Here is a 20,609-nt window from a genome sequence, read left to right on the forward strand (position 1 = left end):
GGTCTGGTCATCACAGCTAAATGTTAGTTTCAGAGTGCTTTAAATGTAATCTTGGAGTCAAAAGTATGACTACAAACAGAAGCTAGATGCCTTGAAAAGAATGGCTATTTTCTTAACTGCATCTGTCACTCCCCTCTAAGTATCTCCATTACTTTCAAGTCTCAATTCAGGAGAAAGTGAGGGTTGCAGATCAGAGTCGAGAGTGTGGTGCTAGAAAAGCACAGGTCAGGCAGCATCTGAAGAGCAGGAGATTCAACGTTTCAGAATTCATCAGGAATTCCTGATGAACGGCTTATGCCTGAAACGTTGATTCTCCTGCTCCTCCAATGCTGACTGACCTGCTGTGCTTTTCCAGCGCCACACTCCATTCTCGATTCAGGCATGCTAAACCCCAAATCCTCATTATGGACAGAAACAGTGATGGTTTTAAATTTTGATTTGGTTTAAAAGTCTATTAAAAGTCCATTAACCTTACCATAGAGTGGGTTTTGTAGGAAAAGAGCATTCACTTGGACTAAATAATGGAGGCAGACAGAAAGGGCACATTCACACCCTCGAAAGCAGCTTGGAATATTGCAAACAGAATGTTCCCATTGGCAATGGACTCAGACCCTGGATGCATACAACTCTTGCTTATTCCTTGTTCTGGGAACAGCCAGAGAATGGGCACTTCATTTTCACACTTACTTTGTTTTGAGGGGTGGAGCCAAAGAGAAAGATTTCTACTTATTGCAGCATTCCAGTTTCCAAATTACAGGGAGACACCCTCCCTGTAAATGATTGGCTCAAGAGCTGTATTCTCATGGGACTGGGAACAATCCGCCTGTAAAATTCTCAGACAGGAACCGTCATGCAGGAGAAGGGAATCTTAAAAAGTGGGGAATAACTTACATTGGTCAAAGAGGTAATAACATTTGGCCTGTCATTGTTTCATAGGATCTGCTGCAGCAGCTGGAAAAGAAGAATGAAGAAATACAGAATCAGTCTGAGTATCTGAGCTTTCTTGAGACACAGCTGGCATATGATGTAAGCTGGTATTCTGCCATCTTCTGAAAGCGGTTCCAGCCCTGAGCTCTTAGGGCTGGTTTATGGCATGTGGATTCTTGATATATGTTTGTCGAAAGCTGGTGACAGGAATGACAATAGCTTCATTGTAAAAGCAAGTGTGGCGGCTTTGTATGTTTGCTGGTTGGCTGGCCTCAGTCAAAATAGCATAGGCACGAGCCACATGGAGATATAAAAGTGACTGAGGCTCCAGGGCAGTACTGCCTGCATGGTTAGAGGGTCCTCTGTCTGCCTGATCAAGTGTGTATCAAGAATTACATCAGATTATTTGAAAGGGATCAAGTTCTCCAGCGTCTTGGTCAAATATCTCTTAGTCGACTGAACCTGTTTGGGGCGGGGGGGAGGGGGGGGTGGAGATTAACTAGCCATATGTGGGATCTTGCTGTGTAAACTAGAGTTGCTGTATTTGCCTACTTAACTACCATGGTAGAGATCTACCACACTGAAAAACGGCTCTTCCATCCATCATGTCCATGCCAGTCCAAAGTAACCGCCTAACATTTCCAATCCCACATTCAGCAGTTAGCCTATAAGCCTGGCCTGCCTGGCATCACAAGTGCACATCTAAATACTCGAATGTTATAAAGGTTTCTGCCTCTACTACACTTACAGTGAGCGAGATCCAGATTTCCCACCACCGTCTGGATGAAAACGGTTTTTTCCTCACATCTCCTCTAGACCTTCTGCCCCTTATCTTAAATCTACATCCCCTCGTCATTGATCCCTCTTTCAAGGGGAGAGTCTCTTTACTCCCAAGAGAAAATATTCTGAATTGTGACTGAGAACTGTAGTGACTCCTCAAATTGTTTAACTTCCAGTACAGAGAAGTAGCTGCACATTCAAGAGCCTTTGAAAGCTCAATGTCTTTACTGCAAACAAATCATTTGATCCTGAAGTAGAGAAGGATAAATCAGATATTTATAGGTCTAATTTCAGTCATGCTAACTCTTAGGATCCAGAATTCAAGCTGGCAATTTATAGAAGAACATAAGGACTCGGAGCAGGAGTAGGCCATCTGGCCCTCGGGCCTGCTCCTTCTTGTGGCCTCAGCTCCACTTTCCCGCCCGCTCGCCAGAATCCTCGATGTGTTTACTGTTCAAAGATCTGTCTTTGCCTTAAAAACATTCACCGAGGTAGCCTCAACTGCTTCTCTGGGCAGGGAGTTCCACAGATTCATAACCCTTTAGGTGAAGAAGCTCCTCCTCAACTCAGTCCTAAACCTGCTCCCCCTTATTTTGAGGCTATGCTCCCCTAGCTCTTGTTTCACCCACCAATGGAAACAACCTCCCTGCTTCTATCTGATCTATTCCCTTCATAATTTCTATAAGATTTCCCCATTCCCCCCTCCCCCATATTCTGAGTATATTCCCAGTCTACTCAATCTCTCCACAGAAGCCAACCCTCTCAACTCCGGATTCAACCTCCTCTGGCCTTTGGTGCCAGTGCATCCCTTCTCAAGTAAGGAGACCAAATCTGTACACAGTATAGTACTCCGGATGTGGACTCACCAGCACCCTGTACTGCAGCATAACCTCCCTGGTTGGGTTCATTTCAGCCTGGGAGCAGGATCTGTTGGTGGCTAGTCCTGTTTGACAAGCCAGCAGTCAGAGGAATAATTGATCAGATGGGGAGAATGGAAGTTATGTGGTGAATATGCAGTCTCCTTTGATAAGGGCCAAACAGGAAGCTCATAGCAAAAATTCAGATATCTATTACATGAGAAATGATCAAGGAATTAATAGAAAGTTGTGTGGAAAGGGGGAAAAAAAATAGGGTTAATTGTTCCTCCAATTAGACAAAGACTACAAGAAAATAATAGAGCATTTTTAAACTGGAGATATGAGACAGGAGAGAGAAGGACAGGGAATCATAATTGTCTTGTTGGAATACAGTCCCACAAATGGCATGTGCCTCAGGTGTTCCATGTAGCAAGGTTTTGTTTTTTAACCAAAGGGGCCAATTTCATTGACAGACCAATGTACATCTGTTTTAACTCTCCCTGGGAGAGCAAACAGGTTCCTTCTCAGTTTGGATATGGCTCTTACAGAATCTACATCCATCACCACCTCTTTTTGGCCAGTCACTGTATCCACAACTTGTTGTAAATATGGTGTCTACTGTCTTGAAGGAAAATGTTTTGAGATGGATTTCTTTCCCAATTATGTTGATTTCTATTCCAGCGAGCTAGGTTGGCTGAGATTGAAGGAACTTACAAGTTAAACATTGGCTCCATGAAGAGGAAATACGTGACGTCCATGAAAGCTTTAGAAGATCAGAACCTTGATCTAAAGTAAGCAGCAAATTTGTGCCCTGCACTTTTCTCAGTAAGAGCACAACAGCATGGCTGTTGGAAGTCTGCTGGAGAAAGTTGGCAGGTTTGGCAATGTATATGGAGAGAGAAAAACAAGGTTAAATGTTTTGAGTCCAGGTTACTGCCAGACCTGTTGAATTTATCCAGTATTTTTTCTTCTTCTTCCTGCATTTCCGTGCTGCTGGTTTCAACAAAAGCTCTCAGAAACTTAAAGTTCACTCCATATGTTTCATTTTTTAGCAAGTTTTATTTAGGTAGTTGTATTTCTTTGTTTATCATCAGGTATATGCATTTCTCCTTTGGGGATTGAGTGGAAGGTAAGATTAGGGGGCTGATTATTGACCTGGCTAACCACATCACGAAGACTCCTTCTGTGACAAACATTTCCTGCTGTGAGACTTGAATTCAGAGCTTTTGGTTCTTAGACACTACCCACTGAGTTTGTTTCAGTGTGAGAAATTTGTGTCAGAAACTAGAGTTTCAAATTTAAATAAAGGCATTACAGAAGTATGTAGTGAGTACAAACTAAAGTAGAAAGGGAAGTAAGTTAAACTGGAGCAGAAATTTCAGGACATGTTTCGTAAATCTGAAAGGTATACTCCTTTGAGAAAGAAAGATTGCCATGAGATTGAGTTACCATCCAGGGATAACTAAGGAAGTCAAGGATGGAATCAAATTGATAGAAAGTGCATAAATGCTGAAAAGGTTGGTGTTAGCCCAGAAGATTGGGATATTTTATAACCAGCAAATCTAAACATAGAAATTGGAGCATTAATGAAAACTTCACCACTAAGTATATAAATAGGCATAAAAACCTCTACAGGTGCACGAAAAGGAAAATAATAGCTAAAGCAAACATCAGTCTCTAACAAGGATGAGAATTGGGGAATAGAGAAATGGCAGAGTGTTCAAAAAATTACTTTGTATCTACCTTCACCGAAGAAGACACAAAAAACACCTCAAGAGTGAAAAATAAATGCAGTGAGCAAAAGGTAGGGAGGAACTTAAAACAATCACCAGAAAATGTAATGGGTTGACTGTCTGTACCCCAGCATTGTAAATGAAATGGTTGCAGAGATGGTAGATCAATTTGTTGTAATTTTCCAAAACTCTCTAGGTTCTGAAAAAGTTCAGTGGATTGGAAAAATTCAAAGCTAATTCAAGAAAGGAGGGAGATAAAAAGCAGGAAACTATAGGCTAATTAGCCTAACGTGTCATTAAGAAAATGCTAGCATTGATTATTGAGGAGGTATATCAGGGTCTTTACATAATCATAGTACCTAATAATAATAGTCAGGCTAAGAAGACATGGTTTGTAAAAGGGAAATCATGAGTGACAAATTTATAGGAGTTACCTGAGGATATAACACACATTTGCATAAAGAGGTACCAATAGATGTAGTGCATTTGGACTTAAGTAAAGCGTTCAATAAGGTGCACCATAAAAGGTTATTGAACAATGTCATGATTCCAGCTGATGGTAATACTGGGCAAGTCATTCTTAAGTTTAATTTTTGAAGAGGGTTAACGTGGCAGGTAGTTACGGAACATATTTGCACAAGGCAGGCAGTGTTCTAAAACAAAAGAACATGGCTTTATTGTACAAAAACTAAAAAACAAATAAAGCTAAATGTATGACAGTTTAACAGTTTTCACATAATCCACAAAACAAACTTTCCCTAGCAATATCCTTTACAGATATTCAATTCCAACAAAGTGTTACTTCTTAACTCTAATTCCTTACTTACCTAACTGTTTCAGGTTCAGTTGCGGAGAAATTCCTTTCAAGCTCTGATGACTGAGTTCTGACAGTTGGAAACATCTACATAAAGTTTCACTAGCTTAGACACTTCACAAATTAAAACCCCTTTGCTGCGTGAAACCGTTCTCCCGAATTGTTCTGAGGAAGGGTCACTGGATCTGAAATGTTAACACTGATTTCTCTCCACATATGCTGCCAGACTTGCTGAGCTTTTCCAGCAATTTCTATTCTTGCTCCTGAACTGGAACCTGACTCTGTACTGAACTCAAATCAATAGTGGCTTCTGTCATAAGAATTGAACTTTGTAAGCACTTCACCAGTTCGCAGCACAGGGCATTCAACTAAAATCACATGCTTTCTTGAAACTGATGTAGACAATTTACAATTGTAAATGACTTTAATTCTAGCTTCTCACCACATTTGCTTTTCGTGAATCAGATGATCTTGCACTGAACCTCAACATCTTGGCTCAATCATGCTAATTTGTGGTCAATGCAATGGTCATAGAAACAACTGGAAAAGTACAGGAATATATGTGACACATGGTACTCCGTGCATTCAATGGTGGCTAACATTCAATGGGCATTTTATGCAGTGGCCAGGGTTATACCTTAAAGATGTTTGGAAAGTCACTGGAAAGCAGTGTACATAGTTCGCTGTGCTATGCTACATAGATATTTATATAGCATTCAATCAGTAAAACAACAAGTATCTTTTTTGCTTATCCATTAAGTAAGCTGTATTTATAGTCTCTAAAACACTGACATACCATACTCCAGTTTCCTTGTGTTCACCAGAGGTATATGTGACAAAACCCCCTCCCAACTTACTTCTTGCACGTGTCAATAATTTCTCCAAATGTGTGCTACGATGTTGTAAAACATGGCAATTTTCAAAGCTGTATCAATTTGGCTCTGGTAAAAGCTGTCATGCAAAGCAAACACTGTGGAGCCCTACCATTCTGCAGTCACTGTAATCCATTAATATTGTTATTAGACAATGGGGGAGGAAATGGCCTAGTGGCATTATCACTGGGCTGTTAATCCAGAGACCCAGATAAATTTTAGATTAGATTAGATTACTTACAGTGTGGAAACAGGCCCTTCGGCCCAACAAGTCCACACCGACCTGCCGAAGCGCAACCCACCCATATCCCTACATTTACCCCTAACCTAACACTACAGGTAATTTAGCATGGCCAATTCACCTGACCTGCACATCTTTGGACTGTGGGAGGAAACCGGAGCACCCGGAGGAAACACACGCAGACATGGGAGAACGTGCAAACTCCACACAGTCAATCGCCTGAGGCGGGAAATGAACCCAGGACTCTGGCGCTGTGAGGCAGCAGTGCTAACCACCGTGCCGCCAATAATGTTCTAGGGACCTGGGTTCGAATCCCGCCACGATAGATGGTGGAATTAAAAGTCTAATGATGACCACCAATTCATTGTCGATTGTTGTAAAAACCCATCTGGTTCACTAATGTCCCTTTAGGGAAGGAAACTGCCATCCTTGCCCGGTCTGACCTACATGTGACTCCAGACCCACATCAATGTGATTAACTGTCAACTGCCCTTTGGGCAATTAGGGATGGGCAATAAATGCTGGTCTAGCCAACTATGCCCTCATCCTGCAAATGAATATAAACATAGACATGGCATGTAATAGCTGCCTGTGAACATAGACAAGGTACTATTTGGCTCAGAAGCCTCTTGCACCATTTAGATTATGATTGATTTCTACGATCCTGTCTGAAAACACATTTCCAGTTTCAAACAATGGAGCCATGGTACTTACAATTTAAACAAACTGAACAGTGAACTAAGAAATCACTGAGCGACCTACACAGCAGGAACAAGCAGACCTGCTCAGTTATGACCAAAGCACTGATTCCAGGCTAGATCCCACATTTGCTGTTTTTGGGCTAGGTACATTTTGTCAATATGACATTAGACCAGGGTTCCACCTGAGAGCTGCAGATCCCGCTGATATTTCCAGAAATCTTGCTCAAAATTTCAGGTACCCCTGATGATACATTTGAAGCCATTCTGGTCAATTAATTTGTGACCCACTGTAGATTAAAAGAGTTAATAAGGAAGGTTCCTAGGTCTCTCAACCCGTAGCTAAGGCTAAGACTAACTGTATCATGATGTTTTGCGTCAGCCATGACTCAGTTGACACTGCTTATGAGTCAAAAGATTCTGGGCACAAAGTACACTCCAGGGTTTGCACTTGCATGCAACAATGAGGGAGATTCACTGTTAGAGATGTTGTTTTCAAATGAGGCCGCAAAATAAAGTTTTCATTTATTCTCTTGGGTGAATATTAAGAATCTCATGGTGCTATTTGTAAAAGAATTGAGTAAGCCTCCGGGTATGCTGTCTAAGATGTATCCCTTAACTAACAGCACTAAGTCATCTTAGTTTTATTGCTGCTTATGGTATTAGCCAAGACCAAATTAACGACACATTGCCTACATTACAACAGAAACCACTCTTCAACAGTACCTGATGCAGGCAAAGCAATTTAGGAGGACCTGAGGTTGTGAATAAAACCGTACAAATGTAAATCTTCCCTTTCTTCACCATAGAACGTTTGTTTGAATGTAGTGCAGTATTAATATAAATTACATAAAATCCAGACATAAATACCTTTACTTACTGACAATTGATTCTTGGTGTATACTTTCCACACTGGGCTTTGAAGTACAATAACGTTTTGTATTCTCCTGCAAATAGAAATATTTAGTATTTCAAACAACATTGTTTTAATTCTACAGCTAAGCAGAATAATAATAATTAATATAACACTTGTGCAGATTACCAATGAAAACATTTGAGGTCAGTTTCATGTCTCAATGGGCAGATCGAAGAACACAGATAAGTTACAGAAAAATCCCTCATTAGTTACTATAAAACAATACTTAATAGGAACATGTCTAAAAGGGTTACTAATTTAGTTGGTAGATGTGGCTGCATGTTTGTAGAAAATACACATCGTAAAATTAGTCAAATTAACTAACCATGATTTCTGTCTCTTCATCTTTCTTCAGACAATTGTTTGCTATAAAGGCTGAAGAACTTTGTGCCCTTCGGGCAATGATTGAAGAGAGAGAGAGAATAGAACAGCTTGAAAGAATGAATTCCCAGCAATAACAAAGAGTCTTTGCAACTAGCAGTCCAGCCAATATGGACATATTACAGCTAGCATCTCTTCCAGCATCAAACCAGGGGACTAGAATTTGTCTACGTGCATCATGCACAGAGGAAGCTGGGATTTGGAATTGTGGAGCAGAAAGCAGTGAGGAGCTTCCTTGATTTTTTTTTCAAGAAAATAATAAATTAGCTTGAATAGAGAGGGTCTGGCAGCATTCATTTGTTTTGTCAACAGAATAAACTGGGACTTTGCTGCTCACCACTTGTTACGGGATGTCAGTTTCCAAAACATCTGGCCCCCAGATGCGTCTGTTCTTCAGATATAAATGCTGAAACATTTGGCTGTAATGACAAGAGGGAACTTCCAAGTTAAACATAAGTCACTCCTTCTTTCTCACATTTCACCAGGGTGTTTCTGTACATTCTGCTTGACATATCAGCAATTTCAAGTGAATAGAAAATAAATAATTTGAGGTATGCATGTAGCACTAATTGATTCAGATAGAGAAAAATCTACACAATAGTAACAAGTAATAACAGATAATGATCAACATTACATTACAGCAAAACAGAATGCATGATGATGCCAAAAAAAGGATTACATCCGGATGTAAAATAAATGAAACTTAAAGGAATATAACTCAGAATTATTTTCCTATGTATCCTCATGGGGGATACAAGTGATCACAAATTTTCACAAACAGATCAGATTTTTAAGTAGTAAGAGAATCTCTCTGGAAAGCAAAACGATATGACCAAAATTCTAGAATCATGGAATCCCTAGAGTGTGGAATAAAGCCATTTAGCCCATTGAGTCCATACTGATCCTCCAAAGAGCATCCCACCCAGACAAGCCCGCCCCCCTCCAATATCCCCGTAACCCACATCTATCCTGCCTAATCCACCTAGCCTGCACATGCCTGGTCACTATGGGCAATTTGGCATAGACAATCCACCCAAACTACACATCTTTGGACTGTGAGAGGAAAATCTCCACACTGTCGCCTCAGAGTGGAATCGAACCTAGGTCCCTGGTGCTGTGGAGGCAGCGCTGTTAACCACTGAGTCACTGCATTGCCCTTCTACGTCTAGTTACTATTAAAAAATGGAATAATATCAAAGCAATAGAAAACGAAGGAAATGGGGATGTGTTTTTTGAGACAAGTGATAAGTAGTTGGGTAATGCACAAAATTAAAGGGGAAGTTAAAACAAATACAGACAAATGAAAATTTGTGGATAATCACCAAGAGACATCTACAATTCATTGGTTTATTAGGAGGGAAAAACAACTGATAGCAACTGATAAAATTAAGAGTAGCAGTGAAGAAAATACACCAACAGATTTATAAGTAGAATAGATGTAAGTATTGAGAAAACACCAAGATGTTGGCTGATATCAGGAACCATGAACGTTGAAGAGCTATGATCATAACATTGTAAGACATGACAACTGAAGATGGATGATCTAAGAATTAGAATTCCTACAGTGTGGAAATAGGCCCTTTGGCCCAAGTCCACACCGCCCCTCCGAAGAGTATCCCACCCAGATCCATTACCCTAAACTTCCCCTGACTAATACACCTAACCTATACATCCCTCAACACTATGGACAATTTAGCATTGCCAATTCACCTAACCTAATCCAGGTTCCACAATCAAAGCATGCATTCCAAAAGCTGTAGCTATTACATCCAAGCTCAAGGAAGCAAGCATCAAACTGACAGTGCACCAGACTCGAGAGCCTATCAATCTTGTATCCTCAACACACTCCTCTACGGTAGGGAGGGTAAAACTGGTCAGGCTTTTCTCCGACACCTGTTTCTGATATATTGTTAACATTTCTTGGCAAGGATTTTTTTTAAAATTACCAACTCTAAGAACATGCTTATTCCATGAGCACATACTCATTAAGCCTAGAGCATCTGCTCTAACCTTGGCCATGTTCACTGGATGGATAATGGCCATTTATCTAAAGAGCCTCCTTTGTATGATGAATTGGGCACTGAGTCACAGTCTGATGAACATCCATCCCTCTACTACAAGGAAATCTGCATGTGAAATGTGAAGATGTCAGGCATTGGCACTACCAGCTGTGACCTCTGGAGGCTGGCTGTTGGAAAGGACTTTAGAAGAGGTGAACGGAAATGAAAACCTCAGCTGGTGAAGAGAGTCCAGAGAATCCCAAACCTGCTCAGTCCCGTCAAATATGGCAGAGACTACGCGCAGGTTCATAACGCCTTGAAAGTGGAGTTGCAGGTAGATAGGATAGTGAAGGTGGCGTTTGGTATGCTTTCCTTTATTGGCCAGAGCATTGAGTATAGGAGTTGGGAGGTCATGTTGCGACTGTACAGGATATTTGTTAGGCCACTTTTGGAACAGTATGTGCAATTCTGGTCTCCTTCCTATTGGAAGGATGTTGTGAAACTTGAAAGGGTTCAGAAAAGATTTACAAGGATGTTGCCAAGGTTGGAGGGTTTGAGCTATAGAGAGAGGTTGAATAGGCTGGGGCTGTTCTCCCTGGAGCATCAGAGGCTGAGGGGTGACCTTATAGAGGTTTATAAAATCATTAGGGGCATGGATAGGACAATTGGACAAAGTCCTTTCCCTGGGATGGGCAAGCCCAGAACTATAGGGCATAGGTTTAGGGTGAGAGAGAAAAGATATAAAAGGGAACTAAGGGGCAACTTTTTCACACAGAGGGTGGTGCATGTATGAAATGAGCTGCCAGAGGACGTGGTGGAGGCTAGTACAATTGCAACATTTAAAAGGCATCTGGATAGGAATATCAATAAGAAGGGTTTAAGAGGGATATGGGCCAAGAGCTGGCAAATGGGACAAGATTGGGTTGGGATATCTGGTCAGTATGGATGAGTTGGACTGAAGGGTCTGTTTCTGTACTGTACATCTCTATGACTCTACAACTACCATGCAATAACTCTTATCTGACCACAGCAGTGAAAAACATTGTCTCTTGAGTTGGAAGCTGCCAGGTTAAGTCTGTGGAGTAACTGGAAGCTAGAATTCCCAACTATATTCCACAGAGGTTGCCAGTGAGAAGCAACCAATGAGGGTTCCGAGAGAAGTTGGCTCATCACCATGATGGAGAAGGGGCTCACAGAGACCAGAGTAAATTTAAAAAAAACAAGAGCATGGGCATTTTTGGGTTCTATTTTGAGTAGCAGCCTTACGCTGCCCTTGTTGTGGCAGGGGTGTGGGGGGAGGTGGGGTGGTGGGGGGGAAGATCGTGGACTATCACACATCTCCTGCTGGAATGTGCCTTTGTGAAGGAGATCTGGAGAAAGATGCAGTGGCTTTTGTCACGGTTCATCCCGAGCAGCTCTGTGTCTCAGGACTCTGTAGTCTATGGGCTGTTTCCTGGGACACACACAGAGACAAGCATCAAGTGAGAATAGGACCCCTTAATCACCAAAGTGGATACGTATATGTAGAACTGCATGAGATGGGTGAGGTCCTCAGTGAATATTTGCCTCGGTGTTAACCATGGAGAAAGATATGAGGACTTGGAAACTTGGGGAAGTTAGTGGTGATATCTTGGGGAAGTCCATATCACAGTACAGGAAGTGTTGGACGTATCAGAATGTATGAAGGTGGATTCTGGGCAGCACGGCGGCTCAGTTGTTAGCATTGCTGCCTCACAGTGCCAGGGACCCATGTACAATTCCAGGCTCAGGCAACTGTCTGTGTGGAGTTTGCATATTCCCCCCGCATCTGCATGCATGCCCTCTGTGTGTTCCGGTTTCCTCCCACAATCCAAAGATATGCAGGTTAGGTGAACTGGCTATACTGAATTGCCAGTGATGTTCGGGAATGTGTAGGTTGGGTGCACATTCCCGAACATGGGAGATATAGAATTGGTGGGGGTGGGGAAATAGACCTGGGTGGAATGCTCTTCGGAGGGTTGGTGTGGACTTGGTGCTGGCCTGTTTCCACACTGTAGGGATTCTAGGATTTTATGATTAATCTCCTGCTCCTGACAGATATATCCAAGAACACTGCAAGAGGCTAGAGAAGTAATTGCAGGTGGCCCAGGCTGACATTTTTGCATCATTGTTAGCCAGGGTTGAGGTCCCAGAAGACTGAAGGTAGCAAATGTTGTGCCCTTAGTCAAGAAGGGCTGCAAAGAAAAACCTGGGAACTATAGATCAGTAAGTCTAGTATCTGTGAGAAGATTTTGAGATAAGATATACATGCATTTGGAAAGACAGGGTTTGATTAGTAATCAGCATGGCTTTGTGTGTGGGAGATCATGTCTCACAAATTTGTTAGAGTTCTTTGATGAAGTGACCAGGAAGGTTGACGAGGGCAGGATGGCAGACATAGTCTAGATGGATTTCAGTAAGGTCTTTGATAAGGTTCCACATGGTAGGCTGCTCTGGAAGGTTCGATCGCATGGAATCCAGGAGGAACTGGCAAATTAGATACACAGTTGGATTCATGGATGGAAGCAGAAGGTAATAGTGGAATGCTGCTTGTTGGACTGGAGGCCTGTGACCAGTGGAGTGCCTCAGGCGTCGGTGCTGGACCCATTGCTGTTCGTCATCTATATCAATGATTCGGATGAGAATGTACAAGGCGTAATTAGTAAGTTTGCTGATGACACTAAAATAGGCAGCATTGTGGACAGTGAGGAAGGTTCTCAGAAACTGCAGCAGGATCTGGATCAGCTGGGGAAGTGGGCCAAGAAAAGGCAAATGGAGGTTAATATAAATAAGTGAGGTCTTGCATCTCAGAAAGTCAAATCAAGGTAAGGGTTTCATGGTGAATGGTAGGGCCTTAAGGAGTGGAGTTGGACAGAGGGACCTTGGAGTTCAGGTTCACAGTTCTCTGAAAGTGGAGTCACAGGTAGGCAGGCGAAAGTGAGGACTGAAAATGCTGGAGATTAGAGTCGAGAGTGTGCTGCTGGAAAAGCATAGCCAGTCAGGCAATATCCAAGGAGCAGGAAAATCACCATTTCAAGCAAAAGCCCTTCGTCAGGAATGAGGCTGGGAGCCGAAGGGGCTGCCTTGGGGATGGAGAGATAAATGGGAGAAAGGTGGAGCTGAGGGGAAGGTAACTGAGTGCGCAATAGGTGGATGGAGGTCGGGGTAATGGTGATGGGTCAGAGAGGATGGTATTGCAGATAGATGGGAAGGGAGATGAAGAACAGGTAAAGCTCTGATGGATGTGGAAGGCTCCTTTGCGGCCTTGGATGGAGGTGAGGAGGAAGTATGGGCAAGTTTTGCAATTTCTGCCGTGGCAGGAGGGGAGGGTTGACCTGAGAAGAGAGTCGCAGAGGGGAATGATCTTTCCGGAATGTGGATAGGGGTGGGCAGGGATGTTTGAAGGTATCGTAAATGGCAGAGGATGATGCAATGTATGCGGAGGTTGGTGGGGTGGAAGGTGAAGGCCAGGGAGGTTCTGTCATTGCTGCAATTGGAGGGGTGGAGATCGAGGGTAGAGGTGCGGCAAGTGGATGAGATGCGCTGAAGGGCATCATTAACCATGTGGGAGGGGAAATTGCAGTCTTTAAAGGTGGCCATCTGGTGAGTTCTGTGGTGGAACTGGCCATCCTGGGAATAGATGCGGTGGAGGCGGAGGAATTGGGAATAAGGGATAGCCTTTTTACAGGAGGCAGGGTGGGAGAAGGTGCAATCCAGGTAGCTGTGGGAGTCAGGTTTGTAGAAGATGTCAGTGTTGAGTCAGTCACTGTTGATGGAGATGGAGAGGTCCAGGAAAGGGATGGAGGTGTCCGAGATGGTTCAAGTGAACCCAAGGTCGGCGTGGAATGTGTTGAAGTTGATAAACTGCTCAACGTCCTCGTGGGAGCATGAGGTGGCACCGATGCAGTCATCAATGTAGCGGAGGAAAAGGTGGGGAATGGTGCTGGTGTAACTGTGAAAGATGAACTGTTCTACGTAACTGACAAAGAGACAGGCATACCTGGGGCCCATGCAGATGCCCATGGCTACTCCTTTCATCTGGAGGAAGTGAGAGGATTCAAAGGAGAAACTATTGAGGGCGAGGACCAGTTCAGCCAAATGAATGAGTATGTTAGTTGAAGGGTATTGGTGGGACATCAGAAGAGGAAGAAATGGAGGGCTTGGAGGCCAACAGCCATAGCGGATGGAAGTGTATAGGGACTGGATGTTCATGTGAAGATGAAACATTGGGGGTCAGGGAAACACAGGTAGACAGGGCAGTGAAGGCAGCTTTTGGCACAGATGCCTTCATCAGTCAGGGCATTGAGTATAGAAGCTGGGAAGTTATGTTGCAGATGTACAGGATGTTGGTGAGGCCGCACTTGGGAGTAGTGTGTTCAGTTTTGGTCACCTTGCTATAGGAAAGATGTTATTAAACTGTAAACAGTGCAGAAGAAACTTACAAAGGTGTTGCCTGGACCCAATGGTCTAAGTTATAGGGTGGGGTTAGACAAGCAAAGATGTTTTCCTTCATGTGTAGGAGTCTGAGAGGGGATCTTACAGAAGTGTATAACATCATGAGAGGCATGGATAGGGTAAGTGCACTCAGTCTTTTTCCCAGGGTTGGGTAATTGAGGTCCAGAGGGCACTAGCTTAAGGTTAGAGAGGAAAGAATAAAAGGAAACCTCAAGGGCAATTTTACTTTTTACACAGAGGGTAGTATGCATGTAGAATGAGCTGCCAGTGGAAGTGGTTGAAGCGCGGGTACATTAACAACATTGAAAAGGTATTTTAACAATACATGGAAAGGAAAGGTTTAGAAGGATATGGGCTAAGTGCAGGGAAATGGGGTTACAGTGGATGGCCATTTTGGTCAGCATGGACAGGTTTGGGCCTATCACTGTGCCTGGAGGACCATCAACCTGGTGAAAGATGCTCTTTGACTTGTCAGAAACTTGTTGGTCTTTCAGATCAAGGAGTTGACCTAGTCTGAATGTTGCAGACTGGCACATTCCAAGGTCGAGAACAATGTGCTGAGGGACGCACTAAACCTTGAGGTAATTGCCGTTAGGGCACACAGTTAGGAAAGGGCTTATGCCCAACACGTCGATTCTCCTGTTCCTTGGATGCTGCCTGACCTGCTGTGCTTTTCCAGCAACACATTTTCAGCTCTGATCTCCAGCATCTCCAGTCCTCACTTTCTCCACACAGTTAGGAAAGACCACTATCAGAGGTCTTGCTGCCAAAATTAAATCAAGATATTGGATTCTCCCGATGCCTCAAATATATGCAAATATAATCTTGTACAAGAAAGGAATAACTCTAGTTTTTTTGCTAGATAGAGTCAATCTCAAAATGCTTGTTTGTTTCTTCATATGCTACTGTACAGAACCGAACTGCTTTAGCAAGTATGCATACAAAGATATTTTTATGTCTAAAATATATTTTTGAAATTAAAATAAAAAAGCAGCCTTACCTTAATCATGGACTATCGTGGCATCTGCACTTCACGACATCACAAATTCAAAACTCAAGCTTTGGACAGGACTTCGGACCGGTAAGTAGTGGTTAGCTGATTTCCATTATCTTCAATTCCCATTAACTCTTTTCATACCCATAAGTTTCTGGAGCAGTGGCATTAGGCTAGTGGTTCAGTTGTACAATACTGGGATTTATAATAATACCCAGACTATTGTTTAAAAAAGTATTTTTAGTAAGTGAGAATCTAACACCAGGGACCATCTAGTTAGCTCCAAAATATTTTAACAGAGATTTAATTTTTATTAAATAGCTTCAAGAGAGTAAAAAATGGCAGTCAGGAGGGTAGTCTTCTTCTCCTGCAGAATGTGGGAAAGCAGAGACAGTTTGAATGTCCCTGACAACTACATCTGCAGGCAGTATGTCCAATTGCAGCTCCTGTCAGGCCACATGGATTGGTTGGATTGACAGCTGGACACACTTCAGAGGATGCAATACATCAGAGGCAGGAGTTTTTGAGATGTGGTCACAGGAGAAAGTGAGGTCTGCAGATGCTGGAGATCAAAGTTGAAACTTTATTGCTGGAACAGGATTGGTTGGATTGACAGCTGGACACACTTCAGAGGATGCAATACATCAGAGGCAGGAGTTTTTGAGATGTGGTCACAGGAGAAAGTGAGGTCTGCAGATGCTGGAGATCAAAGTTGAAACTTTATTGCTGGAACAGCACAGCAGGTCAGGCAGCATCCAGGGAACAGGAGATTCGACGTTTCGGGCACAGGCCCTTCTTCAGGAATGAGCAGAGAGTGTTCAGCAGGAGAAGATAAAAGGTAGGGAGGAGGGACTTGGAGGAGGGGAGTTGGAAATGTCTTCTTCTTGACCTCTCCGCCTCCACCCTACTCCGACCTATCACCCTCACCTTGACCTCTTTCCACCTATCACATTTCCAACGCCCCTCCTCCAAGTCCCTCCTCCCTACCTTTTATCTTCTCCTGCTGAACACTCTCTGCTCATTCCTGAAGAAGGGCCTGTGCCCGAAACGTCGAATCTCCTGTTCCCTGGATGCTGCCTGACCTGCTGTGCTGTTCCAGCAATAAAGTTTCAACTTTGATATCCAAATGAATCCAACAAGAACTGGACCAAGCATATGTGGTACTCATAATCTTCTTCATCCTAAGTATACGCATGATTTTACTACAACTGCTAAGTATTTCATCAGTAATATTTTCAGCAACATAACACAAAACATCGCAGATAAGAAAAACTGCAGCATATTAACATGCCAAATTTCCCCTAAAGTAAAGTGGGGGAGATGCGGTGGAGGGCACCGTCGACCACGTCGGGGGGTAAATTGCGGTCCTTGAAGAAGGAGGCCATCTGTGTTGTACGTGTTTTGAACTGGTCCTCCTGGGAGCAGATGCGGCGGAGACGAAGGAATTGGGAGAATGGGATGGCGTTTTTACAGGGGGCAGGATGGGAGGAGGTGTAGTCCAGGTAGCTGTGGGAGTCGGTAGGTTTGTAGTAGATGTCCGTGTTGATTCGGTCGCCTGAGATAGAAACAGAAAGGTCTAGGAAGGGGAGGGAGGAGTCCGAGACTGTCCAGGTGAATTTGAGGTCTGGGTGGAAGGTGTTAGTGTAGTGGATGAACTGTTCAACCTCCTCGTGGGAGCACGAGGTAGCGCCGATACAGTCATCAATGTAGCGAAGGAAGAGATGGGGGGTGGGGCCAGTGTATTTGCGGAAGATGGATTGTTCCACATACCCTACAAAGAGGCAGGCATAGCTGCGGCCTATGCGGGTGCCCATGGCTACTCCTTTTGTTTGGAGAAAGTGGGAGGATTGGAAAGAAAAGTTGTTCAGGGTGAGGACCAGTTCGGTCAGTCGAAGGAGGGTGTCGGTGGAAGGGTACTGGGTGGTACGGCGGGAAAGGCAGAAGCGGAGTGCTTTGAGTCCTTCGTGATGGGGGATGGAGGTGTACAGGGACTGGATGTCCATGGTGAAGATGAGGCGTTGGGGACCGGGGAAGCGGAAATCCTGGAGGAGGTGGAGGGCGTGGGTGGTGTCACGAACGTAGGTGGGGAGTTCTTGGACTAATGGGGACAGGACCGTGTCGAGGTATGCCGAGATGAGTTCGGTTGGGCAGGAGCAGGCTGAGACGATGGGTCGTCCGGGGCAGTCAGGTTTGTGGATTTTGGGTCACACCCACGATTCAGGCTGATAGACAGGCAGCTAGAAGGGTTAGGCAGACAATGGAGGAGTCCCCTGTAGCACCACAACTAGCTCTGCTGTACAGCAGAGAGGGTCAAAGTGCAGCAGTAATTGAGGACTCAATAGTCAGGGATAGACAGGTGTTTCTGTGGACAAAAGCAAGAGTCCAGGGCAGTGTGCTGCCATCTTGGTGGCAGGGTCAAGGATGTATGCGGGTGAGCAGAGGGCATTCTCAAAAGGGAGCGCGAGAAGCCAGAGGTCATGGTCCATGTTGGTAGTAACGACATAAGTAGGAAGAAGAGTGTCGAGGTCCTGCAAAGGGAGTTTGGGGAGTTAGACAGTAATTTGAAAGCCAGGACCTCTGGGTTATAATCATGGTATTACTCCCTGTGCCATGTGCCAGTGCAACTAGGAACAGGAGGATATTACTGTTAAAAACATGGCTAAAAAGCTGGCATAGAAATGAGGGCTTCAGGTATGTGCATCATTGGGATATCTTCCAGGGAGGGTGGGACTGTACAAGGAGGACAGGTTGCACCTAAACTGGAGAAGCACGAATATCCTGGTAGGGAGGTGTGCTAGTGGCACCAGGGAGGGTTTAAACTGGTGTGGCAGGGGGATAGGAAACAGAGCAGTAGGTAAGCAACTGTCCTGGTATATCTCAATGGTTTTGTTGAAGCAATATATAAATAGCCCAACTGGATTTTTTCTGTTTTCTTTTGTTTGAAGTTTTTTTTCTTGACTTGAGATCTGTGATCAGTAATGTTCTGCAGGGATCAGTGCTGAGACCCATGTCATTTGTTATTGGAGGAGAATGTAGGTAGTCTGATAAGTAAGTTTGTTGATGACACAAAGATTGGGGGATAGTGAAGAGGACTGCCAGAGGATACAACATAATATAGACAGGCTGGAGACTTCGAAGGAAAACGGCACATTGCATACAATTTGGACAAATGTTAAGTGATGCATTTTGGAAGGTCTAATGCAAGATGGTAGCATACAATATAAGGTGGAACCCTCAGAAGCATTAACATAGAGGGATCTAAGCATACACATTCACAGATCTCTGAACGTGGCAACACAAATCGATAAGGTGGTCAAGAAGGCATACAGCATGCTCGTCTTAATCGTTCAGGACAAAGTGTAAAAATAGGCAAGTCATGTTGCAACTGTATGGAACTTTAGTTAGGTCACAGTTCTGGTTGCTACACTACCAGGTGGATGTGGAGGCTTTGCAGGGTACAGAAAAGGTTGATCACAATGTTGCCTGGTTTGGAGTGTGTTGGCTATGAGGAGGGATTGGACACACTTGATTCGTTTTCACTTGAACATTGGAAGCTGAGGAGCGAGCTGATAAAAGTTTATGAAATTATGAAAGGGAATGGATAGTCAAGAGTCTTTTTCTCAGGGTAGAAATGACAATTACAGTTTTAAGGTAAAGGGGGAAAAGTTTAAAGGAGCTATGAGAGGCAAGTTTGTTTTTTAAACACAGAGAATGGTAAGTGCCTGGAATGCACTGCCAGAGGTGGTGCCAGAAATGGATACAATAGCAATTTTTAAGAGGTATCTTGACAGATACATGAACGGGCAGGGAATAGAGGGACATGGGTCACATAGAGGAGAAAGGTTCAGTTATGGGAAAAGTGAAGGGGAATGGTACCAAGCAGATAGACATTTCAAAGAGCCAGCATAGACATGTAGAGGCTTCCTTCTGTGCTGTTTGACACTCTAAACTCTGGCAGATTTTTACATGATTGAGGTAGCTGGGACCAATAACAGACCTGTTCCAATAATACTGCTGCAACTATCATTGTCCATCTATGCATAGGCCAGAGATCAAGTCTGCCTCCTATGTCATAGATGTTCAGTGGATGAATATGCTACATAAGAGAAAGTCCAGGCTTGTTTATCAATTCTTTTTGGTTGCCATCAGCACTGAATCTTGCTGACCTGAACCAACATTTACATATGATAAAAGAACTTGCATTTATATAAAGCCTTTCAGAGTGTCCCAAAGAAACTTTTAAATTTTTAATTTGTTAAAGAATGCACTTCTTCAAAAGTCTGTCCACGAAATCGGTTTTCCAGCAGGTGTCACCACATTCCTTCGGTCCTGGTTTTTGGCTCATCCTCAATTTCAGTGCTCCACCACTGACATTCTTTTAGCTATTAGACCTGAATCTTTAGAATTCCTTCTGCATCTTTCTCCTCTAAGATGCATCACTGAGCACACTTCTTTGGTGCTGTTTTTGGCACCTAACCCAATATCTCACTTGTTTTCGTGGCGAGCGCTGTTTGATAACACATGTGGAGTATTTTGGGATGCTTAGCAATATCAGAGGTGCTAAATACATGAAAATTGATGGTCTTACCACTGCTCAATGGCTATTCAGTCAAACAACCCTTCAATATCTAGTGAGCTTCAAAACTACCTCGAAGGTCTCAACTACCTAGAATTTGATGTACCATCATCAGGTGAATAAATAAATCATATCAACAGACTCTAGCTTTATCCAAAGTGTTTGAAGGACTGTAATAGGCAATTTCTGAGCTTGGTACATCCTGAAAAATGCCTACACTCTTCTAATGGTACACTGGAACATTTTCTGCACATTGCATAATTCATATAAAGATCTATCTGGATCAGGAATGTATGGCCAGTAATAAAGTCAAAGCAAAGATAGGAATACCACAATCACAAAAGCTG

General features: G+C 43.4%; 1 protein-coding gene across 1 annotated transcript in view; it reads left to right on the forward strand.

Annotated features, from left to right (window-relative positions):
- LOC122551414 (flagellum-associated coiled-coil domain-containing protein 1-like) overlaps positions 1-8,554 on the forward strand; it is a 36,508-nt gene extending 27,954 nt beyond the window's left edge. Inside the window, exons 13-15 of the mRNA XM_043693268.1 lie at positions 937-1,026; positions 3,246-3,355; positions 8,194-8,554. Of these exons, the coding sequence (XP_043549203.1) occupies positions 937-1,026; positions 3,246-3,355; positions 8,194-8,296 (303 nt within the window). The 3' untranslated portion in view covers positions 8,297-8,554. The remainder of the gene's footprint in view (positions 1-936; positions 1,027-3,245; positions 3,356-8,193) is intronic.
- The last annotated feature ends 12,055 nt before the right edge of the window (positions 8,555-20,609 follow it).

The sequence above is a fragment of the Chiloscyllium plagiosum genome, chromosome 7, assembly GCF_004010195.1.
Source record: "Chiloscyllium plagiosum isolate BGI_BamShark_2017 chromosome 7, ASM401019v2, whole genome shotgun sequence".
Taxonomy (NCBI): Eukaryota; Metazoa; Chordata; class Chondrichthyes; order Orectolobiformes; family Hemiscylliidae; genus Chiloscyllium; species Chiloscyllium plagiosum.